This window comes from Lynx canadensis, chromosome B1 (genome assembly GCF_007474595.2).
Source record: "Lynx canadensis isolate LIC74 chromosome B1, mLynCan4.pri.v2, whole genome shotgun sequence".
NCBI classification, from domain to species: domain Eukaryota; kingdom Metazoa; phylum Chordata; class Mammalia; order Carnivora; family Felidae; genus Lynx; species Lynx canadensis.
This window is the reverse complement of record NC_044306.2, coordinates 133,481,402-133,495,302: the sequence shown is the minus strand read 5'-3', so window position 1 is coordinate 133,495,302 and position 13,901 is coordinate 133,481,402. Positions and strand designations below refer to the sequence as shown.

At 38.7% G+C, this 13,901-nt stretch overlaps 1 protein-coding gene across 1 annotated transcript; it reads left to right on the top strand.

Moving 5' to 3' along the window:
* Positions 1 to 671: 671 nt before the first annotated feature.
* On the top strand, positions 672 to 13,085 carry MEPE (matrix extracellular phosphoglycoprotein). The gene is made up of 4 exons (XM_030313465.1): positions 672 to 725; positions 5,398 to 5,451; positions 6,393 to 6,485; positions 11,625 to 13,085. The coding sequence occupies exons 1-4, from the start codon at positions 672 to 674 to the stop codon at positions 13,083 to 13,085; spliced, it is 1,662 nt and encodes a 553-aa protein (XP_030169325.1).
* Positions 13,086 to 13,901: the final 816 nt, after the last annotated feature.

Below are 13,901 nucleotides of genomic sequence, written 5' to 3'. Positions count from 1 at the left end.
GCTCAATTAATTGAATATATAGAGAATTTTAGGACAGTGGTGTCTCGTTTTAGAGTTTAATGCATTTTAGCTACTAATATAAGGATTACATAAATTGTTTCACTCTGGAGCCCACAGATGGCTACTTGCTCAGATATACTGCTGATGAATATAAGGACCTATATTGGGGGACCATCCTGGTAGCAGAGAAGAGTTTATTCCTCACAGTGGAGCCTGCTATGCTGGCCCTCATGTGAGGAATCTGAGTTGTTACACTAACTTAATATTATTATGAGTTAAACAAATAATCAAATTAAATGATCTCTCTGTAAAAACAAAAGGGAAAAGTTTGGGCTGACAATAGAACAATATATAAATATAAATATATATATATATATTTGTTATGTGTATACACACACACACACACATATACATTTCATTTCTATCAACTGACTTGTTTTAATAGCATTGGACAGTTTTCATTTTGACATTATAATAATTAGACGTGTGAAAGCTCTCAAAGTACCTACACTTGGATATAAATTATACTTTTTTTTTAAATACGAAAATGGACAATTGGAGGAAGGATGTTTGTGTATACTTTTGTGTTTTATTTATTATTAGGACTGCAGCTCATAATTGGCGTTGCTTTAGGGTAAAATATTATTGTCTTTTTGCAGGGAGTCTCGAAGATGCAAATTGTTTGTTTGGGACTCCTTCTTTTCAGCGTGACCTGGGCAGCACCAGTAAGCATTTACCAATTCAGTTATATGCATCATAGTATCTCTTGCTCTATTTTTTTTAAAGCATGTTGTTTAAATTAGTAACCCCTACTTAGTTTAGTTGTAATAAAGTACCAAGCAAACAGAAAGCATCCAGCACTTGACACGAATGTCTAACACCAAGGAGGACCTCAATGAACATGTGCTGAATTACAAAATGTCAACATGTTGCCTTTTAAGAAATGCCAAAAAGAGTTGTTTTTGAGAAAATTAGTAGCCAGCCACAGTGTTTCAAATCAGCTATTTTAATCAGTAAATGCGCAGGGACCCAAATTATAGCTAAAGAACTTCTCAATATTTTAAAACTGAAAAAAAAAAAAAAACCGACCTGATTGTTTTAAGGCTGACCAACTAAATTTTGTATATACATGGTAATGGAAAAAAACCAGACCTTTCCTGTAATTCTTGCAACACCCCAACACTGTGAAATGCTGCTAATGATTTTCACTTCATCAGCAAGGCTAAAAATGGGAAAAAGGACCCCTAGGTTTAACATAAATTGAACTGCAATTTCCTTTTGTATCTTTTCTTCCCTCTGATTCACCCAGATGGGTACTCAGGATGTGACTAAATTATCTTGTGAAAATGCTGAGTGCTACCAATATTTTCCATAGTGTAGACACGGTGCTAATTAGATAATGTATGAAAAGCATCCTAGCTTTTCAGAGCAACCATTCCAGTTGGAGAGCATGGAAATAAGTAGTCATCCTGTTGCTGGAAGTACTTAAATATAGGTCTTGAGCAAGTGAGTGACCAGTTAGGTAATCCAGTGATGAGCATGAACCATACCATCTAGTGAGGACAGCAGAAGTTGAGGAAAGCATGGCCCCTCTTAGCACATATCCTTTCACAGTCCTGTGGTGGGCTATACTGCTTAAAATAGGCATCTGTCAGCCCCAATCCACACAACTCAGCTCAATCATCACCACAGAGGCATGTGCTTAGGCGTGACGGGGGTTGAGTGGGTCTTGCTGACCCAGCTCAATCCCGCCAGCTGAGGACAAATCTATTTCGAGCAACATATTCCCAGGAACAGCTGGAATGGCACCCTGTGACCATTTTCCAGTAAATGTTATGTCAATATCAATCCAGTTACCACTGGTCAAGAGAAGGAGCCAGCATCCTTCCCAGAGGGAGACACAATGCCTTCTCCATTACAGGGCCACATTCAAGCGTGGGAGAATTGCAAAGTGAATGTGGGGGAAGAAGGGAGGGATGCGTCTTTCAGATGAAAGAGGCTCAGCAAGGACATAGAGACAAAATTTGTAATTATGAATGGCTAAATGTAATGTTTTCTCCCAGATATATAGATCTCATTTGAGCAATTACCTCAATTGTTTAATAATAGATTGTGGTATCAGAAATTAGAATATACTGAGTCACTCACATCTGTTTTGGAATTACCATCCAGATTCAAACTGTAGGGGGAAAAAAGTTTTCTTCAACCCTCTTTGGGTCTGTGGCTCAGTCAGCAAATTAAACTGACAGAAACAGATTAACAGGAGAAAAGCACACAAATGTTATTAAATTTCTACATGCACATGGAAGCCTTCACAAGAGAATGAAGACCCAAAGAGGTGACAAAAGCAGGAAGCCTTTATACCTTTTTTTTTTTTTTTTAATTTTTTTTTCAACGTTTATTTATTTTTTGGGACAGAGAGAGACAGAGCATGAACGGGGGAGGGGCAGAGAGAGAGAGAGACACAGAATCGGAAACAGGCTCCAGGCTCTGAGCCATCAGCCCAGAGCCTGACCCGGGGCTCGAACTCACGGACCGCGAGATCGTGACCTGGCTGAAGTCGGGCGCTTAACCAACTGCGCCACCCAGGCGCCCCGCCTTTATACCTTTTAGACAAACAATTTGTGACAATTTGGTAAGACAAAGGAGTTTGGGTTAGTAGTCCAACAAGGGCTAGGTAGTCCTTATCTTCCTTAATGAGGAGGATTAAGTTAAACAAAATTTCCTATGGATTCTTCTGATGCCATCTCTGAACTGATAAGAGTCTATCTCCAGTAACAAGAGAATTGGTTTCCTGCCTTGAGGCTGAAAAGGGGAACTTATTCTGCATTTTCTACTTCTTAATTGCCTTCAGTTCAAAATAATATTTTTTTGTTTATTTATTTATTTTGAAAAAGAGCGAGCACAGAGGAGGGGCAGAGGAAGAGGGGGACAGGATCTTGCACTATCAGCACAGAGCCCAACGTGGGGCTCGAACTCATGAACCGTGAGATCATGACCTGAGCCAGTCAAGGGTCAGATGCTTAACCAACTGAGCCACCCAGGTACCCCCAGTTCAAAATAATTTTTATGTCAAAGAAGCATATTTTGGGGGTGACATTTTGGTGTCCTTCAAAAATAAAACTTGAAAATGGGAGAAAAGATGGTTGTTGGGCCATGCAATTCAATTAATATTCATCAATATGCAGTAGACTACAAAGACTCTAAGTTACTTTGTTGTAAGTTCATGATTATCATGAACTATATTAAAGTATTCTATCTTACCGAGTATAGTTTTTAATTCATGCGTATGTGTGTTCTATAAGAAGATGCCGAATACCCCAACCTGTTGGGTTCTTTTTTTCTCTTGTTTAATATCTACCCATCTCATTTTTAGGTTTCTCTTCTCTGTAGCCTCATATTCAGAATTATTTTCACAGTGTTGATACTTTTGAGAAATGATACAATGATCTAAATTTACATGCACAGGCTAATAGAAGAACCAACATAAGAAAAAATGTCAATAATGGATTGAATTATAAAATATGCCTTGAAGGTACTTCATGTAAAATTCAGGAACATTTCCTCTTCTTATTCTTTTTTGCATATAGCAGGCCACTTAAAAATTTATTATTTTAACCCTGGAACTTTGAGACTGAGGATTCAGTTAAAATATCTCCTTCACTTCGACAACTACCACCAGTTTAAGCATAGGCAACTTTGTTTCTTCTACTGCCTATGTACATATAAATTTTATAGCTTACAAACTGTAAAGTGCTATGTAAATATTGGTATTATTGACAAGCTATTTTTGTTTCTAGCATGTAATGGAATGTTAGGCAGATCTGCCTTGGAGCCAAGCCAATAGCACACTTTTAGTAAAGTATTGAATTTATTTCTAAGATAATTTTATCAGTCAGCATCCCGTCAGGAAAATAAAACCCACAACAGGGTGGATGTTCAATAGAGGGATTTTATTTGGAGGATAATTATAAAGTAATAGGACAAAGAGAAAGAGCAAATCAAGGGTGGTGAGGCAACCCAAAATTGAAGCTACTAGCACCCCTTGGGCTGAAGAAACAAGGAAGGAGGTGCTGTTCTCTGTGCCCTGAGTGGGGGGGAGGGGGGGGCAACAAATATAGGACCACAAAAGAGGTATGTCCATCCCAGAGATGCAACCCCAGAGAGAGCCTTGGTCACTCTCCTTCTACCTTTCAAGCTCAAGCTAGGCCTCCCATCATCCAAACCCAGACCGAACCCAGATGGCAAAGGAGCTTGGGAAATGTAGTTTGTAGAGGCCATCCCAGAGAGAGCAGAAGCACAATATCCGAAAGGATAATTGCCTAGATCTTATTGCAGAAAAATATAGAACATTAAAGTTTATTCAGGAAGAATACTTTCTAGGTAGATAAGACCTTTTTATTTCATCTTTCTCTTGAGGGTTTCTCTCTCTTCTATGACTGATACCACCATGATGCCTGCTTCCACTTTAGCACATGCATTTAAACACAAACTAATCCCACCCATTGGTTCCTCTTCTCAAATCTGAGATAACCTAGGAATTTCAAAAATAAATAAGAAAATAAAAATACTGGGACTAAAAGAATTATGTCTGTTCTTCCACAGCAGGCTTGCTCCAAAATTCTCAGGTCCTCTTCTGAATGCTCTCCTGTGACACCTAAATTTTAGCCCCAAAGCCTGGAACAAGCTGCCTGTAGCTATTCCTTTCTAGTTCCTGGCATTTCTGCACTTCAATAGCTGCCTCTCACCCCAGGTATTCTCAAGATCTTTGGACACTTTCATATCAGATCAAGAGAAAGTATTTGTCCCGATACATAGGCCACTGCATTTTCCTTTCCCTGAAAGAAATCTCTGCTCGGCTGACTGGCAACAACAAAGTCCCATTCCTGGGTGTGATCCTAACCCTTACATACAGGGCTATGGTTTTACTCTTGCTGGACCATTAGCAACATCAGTTCTTTGTTCATACAGCAATTACTAAACTTATACAATCAATACACACATACAATCCACATTATCAGATTCTGATTTCGGTTCACTGATACTGAACAACTCTCCATGTGCCAGTGAAAACTTCTTTTTCAGTTGATATCAGAGACATCCATGCTTCCACATCTGGAGTGGCACCCCTCCCCCAGCCTGGCAATGCTCCTGTGCCTGAATATGGTTCTATAATGGAGATGGCCTTGTCTCCCTCTGGAGGAGGAATACGGGCTCCCTCTTCTGCAAGGACTAACATAAATATGACTGTAATGTATGCATCTTCTTTGGTTGGAATGATTTTCCACACTGAATAGTACAACCCAGTCAGAGAAAAATAAATGAGACAATTATTGTGTGCACAAGTGGATGAAAGAATGAATGTTTGGTGAAGTTTTATTTTTTGTTCCCTTCCAGACATTTCAACCACAGACTGAGAAAACTAAGGAAGACTGTGTGGAAGAACAGAGGGTAAACAGAATTATTTTTCTCAAATAAACCTATTTCAACTCTGTAAAGAAAAAAGTCATGAGAGGAAATTTTTAATTGTCAAAATATTCTTGTGCACTTAGAATGGAGATGCAAAATTATACAACATAATTTTGGCACTTAATTCACACAATGTGTGATAGAAGAGAGAAACATTCTGAATTGGGATTTGTTTCTCTTCACTGTGATTTCTCTCTTCAGAGGGAGAAGTGAGTAAGACTTCTGGTGTATTATTAGCAAACTATTTTCCCCACACACGTACATGAGAACAAAACAACAAATGAGGGAGAAAGCAAAGGGCGGGGAGTTAACAAATCTTATGTTTATGTGGGGTTAGTTGTCCATATGCATCCAGAAAATTAAACAAGTACCCTCAGCATTTCATGTCACCAAATTGCAGCCTACCATGGTTTCTCACAGCAGTCTCAGAAAATTCTGTTCTAGGACCTAACAATCTTCTGTCCTTTATCTCAGCTGAAAATTACAAAGGCAAATGCTGCAAACATAAGAGAGCCTGAATGTTCATGCTATGAGTTTTTCCAGTTAGACATCAGACATGAATACTGTAAAACCTGCATTTCTCCTAATCCTTACAAGGCCCTCCACCTGAAAATATTTCCAAAGACTCCATTTCCATTGAAATTTGGTAATAAAATTGAATACACCCTGCGAGAGAGAGAGAGAGCAGTTGATAGTCATCCTTAGGGAAAACAGATTTACAGGCATGTAGAAAAGAAAGGGACAAGTTTTATCCTTAGAAGCTGGCTGATACATGCTCTCCTATGGTTATAAGAAGCACTACCATTTGTCAGAGGCAGAATTTGACTTCACCTAAGTTAAAGAATGTCTTGTACAACCAAAAAGAGAACCAGAAAACTTGATATGATATAAACACATCTTAATATCATGTTATGTCTTTGTAGATAACGTATAAAGGCCACCATGAGAAACATGGGTATTACATGTTTAAGTATGTTTACACATCTTCTGGGAGGAAAAATCACACTGACATAAAGGTAAGCTCAATCTCTGAGTGAAGTTCCTTATCATGCGCCGAACTCTGGACAAACCCTAGGGGAAAACCATAGAGGAGACAAGTTTACTTTTGATTACTCTGGGTTTCTGTCTGTGGCTGGTGCCTTCGTCCTTTTCCCACAGTCCCTGGCTCCTTAAGCATCTCTGCTATAGAACTCTGTGTTCCAGAGCTTTTCTGACACAGATGGTTCACTCCTGCCCTGGCCCAAATCCTGCCCTGCTTTGGGACCGACCCCTGCAGATGTGGTACTGTGGACCCCCAATGCCTGTGCCTTTTTCTTATTGCTTCTGAGTAACACCTGGTCTTTTATAAGGAAAGTTTCTGAGCATATTCTATCATATGCTCCAATGGTGAGGTTAGATGGCTATTGGAGAAATCATTTTAGACTAAAGAGTGACATGCTTTAGTTCCCCTTAAATTCATTCCACTGACAACTCCATCTGGGTCAGGATGCTTGGAAAAGAAAGAATAAGGGCCTTGTCCCTGGAGTGGGACAATAATTCTTTTCATTCAGTCCCTTCTTGCAGATTCATTGGCCAAAGAGCTGGAAACAGCTTAAAATGCCATCAGCAAAAGGACTATTTACTGTTTCCAAATCTGGTTTCGTTTCTCATGAAAGTAGTAGTTTCTATTCAGAATGTTATTTTGTTCTGCTCGTTATTCTTTAGATGGCATCTCTAAGACTAACTGCTTGTTACATTTGTTATATGGAGTAAATTGAAACTTATTTGTGGTAATCAATATATGTTGAGCTCTTGCTGTTGTGCAAGATACTATGTGAGATAAAATAATTGAGAAAAGTTAACGCTTTCTCTCCAGGAACTTAGAGTTAGACAAGAAAAAAAAAAAGGCGCTCATAAAAGTCATTATAACTCAAGACAGAATATGCAAAGTGCTGTGGGAATAGTACCCCCAAAACCATGCTTCTAGGGACTTGGAGTAGAAAAAGATCAGTTCCTAGCCTGGTGTTTAAGGAAAGCTACGTAATGGACATAATGGAGCTAGGCCTTGGAGGATGAGTAGAATTTGAGCAAACAAGTAGGCTCCACAAAACTCCACAAAAAGAATACTATGAACCAGGGAATGGAGAGAGAAAAGCAGAGCATAGAAAATCTCCAGCCCACTGATACAAGAACCATCATGTGGTCAGTAATGCAACCAGAAGTCATTTAACATAACAAATGTAAAAATGATTGACCATCACATTCCACAGTTTAAAAGTTGTTTCACGTTTTCATTTATAAAAGAACTCTATTCAGTCTTTTGTGAAATGCACACAATTAGTATACCTGCTACTGTTTTTAAAGCTTGATAGCACCAAAAAGAAAACAAAACTTCTCATGCACAGTAGGGAGAGAAAAAAAATAAGAAGAGATTATTATAATTTGTTGATTTGCTAATGCACATGTTTAACTCAAATAGCTATATTCACAATGAGCAAATGAACTTGATTGCAAAGGAAAATATAAATGTCCACGTAAAACTAAGACTCAATGATTTAAAATAAGTCAAATGTTTAAAGTACTTTTTATCCAGAAATAATCCACTATAAAGTTTGTTTCTATTGTGTTTTTTCCTCATAGAAAAATCTTAAATACCCGTGCTCTTTGCATAGTGTACCTACTCTCAATGAGTGCTTGGCTGAGGGATCAAGAAAGACCATTTGGCACCTCTTGCCTCCTGTTTCACTAAATGTGATTCCCCATTACCCTGGCTTCCCTGAATGTGGGCCTTCGATGTCCTTTATCTTCCCTACACATTTGCTCTGTGAGGGCAAGCTTCCAGCTGACTACACTGTTTTCCTCCATCTGGGAGTTCTCATGTATTTTCACATATTTAGTTAATACATCCAAGAAAATGTCCACATGCTCAACAAGAGCAACAGACTGAAGTGGTGACCAAAAAAAGGGGGCGGGAGAGACAAAATTAAGCTGCATTAGTAAAAACAGGGCTGCTGCCAGGGCAAGGAAGCTACTAGATGCTGTGTGCTCTGGGCTGCTCAGGCTATATCAGAGTCTGGGGTTGTTTGGGACCCCACAGGCTAAAGGAGATCCACGGGAAGATGACAGGACTGAACATAGTGACCTAATAATTGACAATTGCAAGTGTCAACTTGGAGAAGAGAAAGCAGTGAGTTTGGAGGAAATCTTAACTTTTCAAAACATTAGAAAGTTTGCACATGAAAGAGGAAATAAATTAACCATTATTGTTTTAGGAAAAAAAGAAATACTAGTTACTAGTTGCAGGTTAAAAAAAACTTGAAAAAATAGAATATAATGAAAATTAGAATATAAATGAAAAGATCTCACATAAAACATAACAAGCAGTTAGCCCAAAAAGTGTTCAAGGAGGGAACAGCTGACCATAGGTCATGAAGCCAGGAAGGACTGGTACTAGGTGACCCTGAAAGGCTGTGATGCCTATCTCCAACTGAATATTGCTTTTTCAAGCTCAGGTTCTACATTCTCACAACACCAATATGTCTAAAAGTAAAGCCAGTATCTTTTTCTCTTGTCTTCATTTTTACAGATCAATACTGCAGCCCATTATCGTTATTAACCTTTCCTCTATTTGGGCACCAACAGAAGGTTTTTTCTTTGTAATGTTTTCATCTGGCATTACCCTAATCCAAGTGATTGTATCTCAGGTGTGGGCATTGCAGCATCCTCCTAACTGTTCTTTCTTACTGCTGTTCCTCCTAAACGCTGATTTTTATTGTTAGTCCCTTGCTCATAAATCTTCACTAGCTCTTCATTCTCTGCAAAATAAATCCAAATTCTTTGCCCTAGAGGCTCAGGCTCTACAGATCTCCAGCACTTTGTAAGTCTGTGAGAGCCCCAGTTGGAAATGAGGTCCCTCCCCCACTCCTCCAACCCCCACCCTCTATGCCCCTACAGGACTATTGTCTCTGCCATTCCATAAGTCATCAGGTATTGCTTAGAACATGTGGCACTCAGCCCAATTTCTTACATGTTCCAGCCCCTCAATAAATATCTCTTATTCTTCATTTTGTATTACTTACCAGTTCAAAGGCCTATGTCATGGTGTTGTCAATTTTATCTTACGCTACGATTTTGAGGTGAAGAGAAAGTAGGTTATTTGTTTCATCTATCATTGCTCTGTTGCTCAAGAGCTCCTACCCATGAGTTAATGGAAGGGGGGAGGGAGCATGCAGAAATTAATTTCAATTCAACCTGCTTAAACTTAAGGTTATTAAATCACTGTAATAGTTCTTTAAGTAAGTATTTTAGTTTCTTTTGGATAAAAACATTCAGATCCTCACTCTCCCTCCTTTTCTAAGGTGGCATACAGGCATATGAGACAGTAGGATATGGCTTACATACATACCCCCTACATACCATATACCATATGAACACACATGGGTAACACCATAGTGGAGGGAAAGACGTGGAATCCTCAGACATGCGTGGGCAATGCTGCTTGACCACTTGTGTGCTTCCTACCCTGCTTGTATCCTAAGATGAAGTCTCTGGCTACCATCGCTTAGGATCAGTATAGTACAGTCTTATTTGGGGCCCAGTAGTGTTTCAGCCTCTCTTGGCTTAGACCCCTCTATGTCTGAGTATGTCTCACTTTTGTCCATAATGTGTATGCTCCATCTACATTGCTCCTTTTAGAGTCACCTCATTCCCTCCACAGTGACACCTTCTGGAAAGCTCCTGAACAGACTTGCAGATGCTTCCATATCTAGCCTGTGCCACAGGGAAACTGTTGAGTGGCATGGGCAAAGTTGATCTCAGCCCCTCTTTTTGACCACATTGTTCTGCCAAGCTTATTGCAACTGGGCTGCACCCCAGGTTGGTTAAATACAGCCTATGAAGCAGCATCTTTGCAGACTTCCCCAAAAGAAGGATAAATTGAGATATATGGATAAACACTTTATTTTTCTTCTCCACTTTCTCCTTTCATTCTGTTATCATTCAGGGACATTCCTTGTCCAGATCTCCATTACTTAAACTTTATGATCTAGAACTGTAGTTCTCAAATGTGGTCTACAGACCAGCAGCTATCAACATCAGCTGGGCAATGTTATTAAATGCAAATTCTAGAGCCCCACTCCAGGAAACTCTGGCCATTGGTTTCAACAATATTTGTTTTAGTAAGCCTTCCAAATGGTTCTGATAAATGCTAAATTTGAGAACTATTGATCTAGACTATCCAATTTGGCTTATTGCATGACAAGCAGGGAAGAAAAGAAAATTAATGAATCCTTTTTTTCTGACAATGACTGGGTTTGGAACACTGAAAATTCTTTGAATGTCAAAAACTTAGTATCACCTAGATTCATCTATTTGTCTATTTTCTGAAAACAAGAAGAAAAAAAAAAGAAATGAAAAGAAAATCTTCCTTTAGGCAGATAAATACCTCTGAAGACCAGGGCAAGAGCAGAGAGAAAGAATAATTATTTTTTAAAATATGAACTACGTTTCACTTGCAATGACTTACTAGTCACAAGATGAGGACCTTTTTTGGCTAAAAATATTGCTATAACCAATTTGCATTTAAACATCTTAATATTTGGCGCAGTACTCATAAAAATTTTAATAGTGAACTTTTCACTTTTAGTCTAAATATCTGTCTTTGTCTCAACAACAAACAATGTTGTCATTGAAATTTTAACTATGGTTTCAATTTCTTTTATTTTATCAATTATGTCTCTATGTTTGAGGAGGACCACTCTTGAAGCATATGCTCCTTAAATTCAGGTCCTCCTTCAAAATCAGGACCTAATCTACATTTCCACATTTATTTCTTATTCGTTTCTTTAGAATTTCTATATTCAAACCACAGTTTTATTCGTATTATCTTTCAGATGTTTCCTATTTCCAAACATTTAAATGTGCCACTTATTCTTAAAATATTCTCCCCGCTTTCCTACCGTATATCTGGATCCTACCCATCCTTCCAGCCTTGCTCATTCTTTGTCCATGAAACTTACTTTGGCCATTCCAGAATTATCTCTACCAACAAACCTCTATTGAGTTAATAGTCTTTCTTTTAAGTATCTGGTGGGTAATTCTTTTTAAATTGCCTAAGAATTATTAAATTTTTAAAATTTAACATAAAATAATACTTTATGTTGAAAATTACACTTTAGCAGGAAGAAAAGAAGAAAGACAGTATTGCTCATCACAATTCTGGTAAAAGAAGAAATCAAGAACCAGCACCTAAAGAAAACATTGTCCAGGAAAGAGAGAAAAGCTTGTCCATTGTTGGAGCCAATGAAAATAATCAAAGTAGCAAAACCCAAACTCCTTTTGAAAACAGACAGGCAACAAATGAAGATGATACTATTAATAACAAAGAAAATGCCCACAGTGACCAAAAGAGATACATTTATCCTGAATCCACTGGGAATAATGGGGTTGATGATGGAGACAATGCTATCAGCAAACTACGTGACCAAGAAGAATATGGTACAGCTCTTATTAGAAATAATATGCAACATATAATGGAGCCAGGGACTGTGACTGAACTCTTGGCAGAAGAAAACAAAGAGAACCAACACAGAAATGTTCTAAGCAAAATCCCAGCAAGTGTGAACTATGTTAAAGTCCCCTCAAAAGATAGGAAGAATTATCAAAGAGATCCCCAAGCTCAGAACATTCCAGTTAAAAGCAAAAGCACACGCCTTACTCAATACAACACTGACTATTCAAAACAGCTCCCAAAACTCAAAAAAATCCCCAGTGATTTTGAAGGCAGTGGTTACCCAGATCTTCAAGGGAGGGGGGACAATGATATCTCTCCTTTCAGTGGAGATGGTCAACCTTTTAAGGACATTTCTGGTAAAGAGGAACCTATTGGTCCTGACCTAAAAGGTACAGATATTCAAACAGAGTTTTCTGGCCCGAGTGAAGCCGATGCAAGAGGACCAGGTTACAATGAGATCCCAGAAAAAGAAGAAAATGGCAAAAATACCATTGGAACCAGGGATGAAACAAGGAAAGAAGCAAACACAGCTGGTGTAAGCCTAGTAGTGGAGGGCAGCAATGACATCATAGGTAGCACCAACTTTAAGGAACTCCCTGGAAAAGAAGGAAACAGAGTAGATGCCAGCAGCCAAAATGCTCACCAAGGAAAAGTAGAGTTTCATTACCCTCATCCACCCTCAAAAGAGAAAAAAAAAGAAGGCAGTAGTGATATAGCTGAAAGTACTAATTATAATGAAATTCCAAAAAATGGCAAAGGTACTAGTAGAAAAGGCACAGAGCATTCTAATAGGAATCAAGCAATCTCAAATGAAAAACAAAGATTTCCCAGTAAGGGCAAAAGTCAGGGCCGGCTTGTTCCTTCTCGAGATCTAGATAATGAAATTAAAAATGAAATAGGTTCCCATAATGGCCTCAATAATGAGGGGACTATAATAACACACAGCAGAAGAAATCATTATGTTCCCCACAGACAAAATTCTACATGGAATAAGGGTGTGCCACAAAGAAAAGGCTCCTGGGGTTACAGAAAACCCCATTCCAGTAGAAGGTTTAGCCCTCCTAGAAAGCATGACAGTAGTGACTCATCTGACAGTGGCAGTTCCAGTGAGAGTGATGGTGACTAGCCCACTAGAAGTTTCCAGCAGGATGAAAGTTCAAATACCTAGTAGTCTATGATGGGACGAAAAAGGAGAGTCACCTGAGAGCAGACCAGATGAGGAAGGGCAGAGCGGACAATTGAGTAAGCCAAGAAACCTGGCCTCCTCACGAGATTTATTGTTATCATAATGGTCACAGTAAGAAATTCAAAGTTATGACGCTTTTTTTAAAGAAGAAAAATTAAGGATTTGTGGAATAGGAGTCATTTAAAAATAGTTTGTGAATGTCACAAAAGCCTTCCTTTGTTGTTTGCTCTATAGATATGAAAATCAACAATCTCTCTCCTATGATAATCTGTAATTAAATAATCTATAAGAAAGTCTGCTGTCTGTGGTGCTTCATTTCAGAGGCAACAAGATTAGTTCTGTTTCTGGCAAAGGCAGTGTTATGAAGTTAATCCCTTGAGTAAATCTCAACCATTTTCCCGAATCCCACTGTGCTTACGCCAGCATTTCCTTCTTCCTCTGACCCCCCCTCTGCTCCAGCGAAGATACCCTGCTTCACGTCTCTCTACACTCCCTTCCTCTGTTGTACATTTATAACTTCTTATAAGGCAAATTTTAGCTCCTGAAACAAATTTCCATGTTATCACTTTTATTAGTTCTACCTCCTTCCAGACAAAGAAGGGGATGGGGTGCAGAGAGGAACAGGGACAATCTGAGGAGAGGACAAATGCAAAGCCTAGACAAAAACTTACTTTGGCAGATGCATAAATCATTTCCAGCCTATTTTGCTTTCCCAATCTTTCATATGGATGCTTTCCCAGCAAATGGCCTTATGAC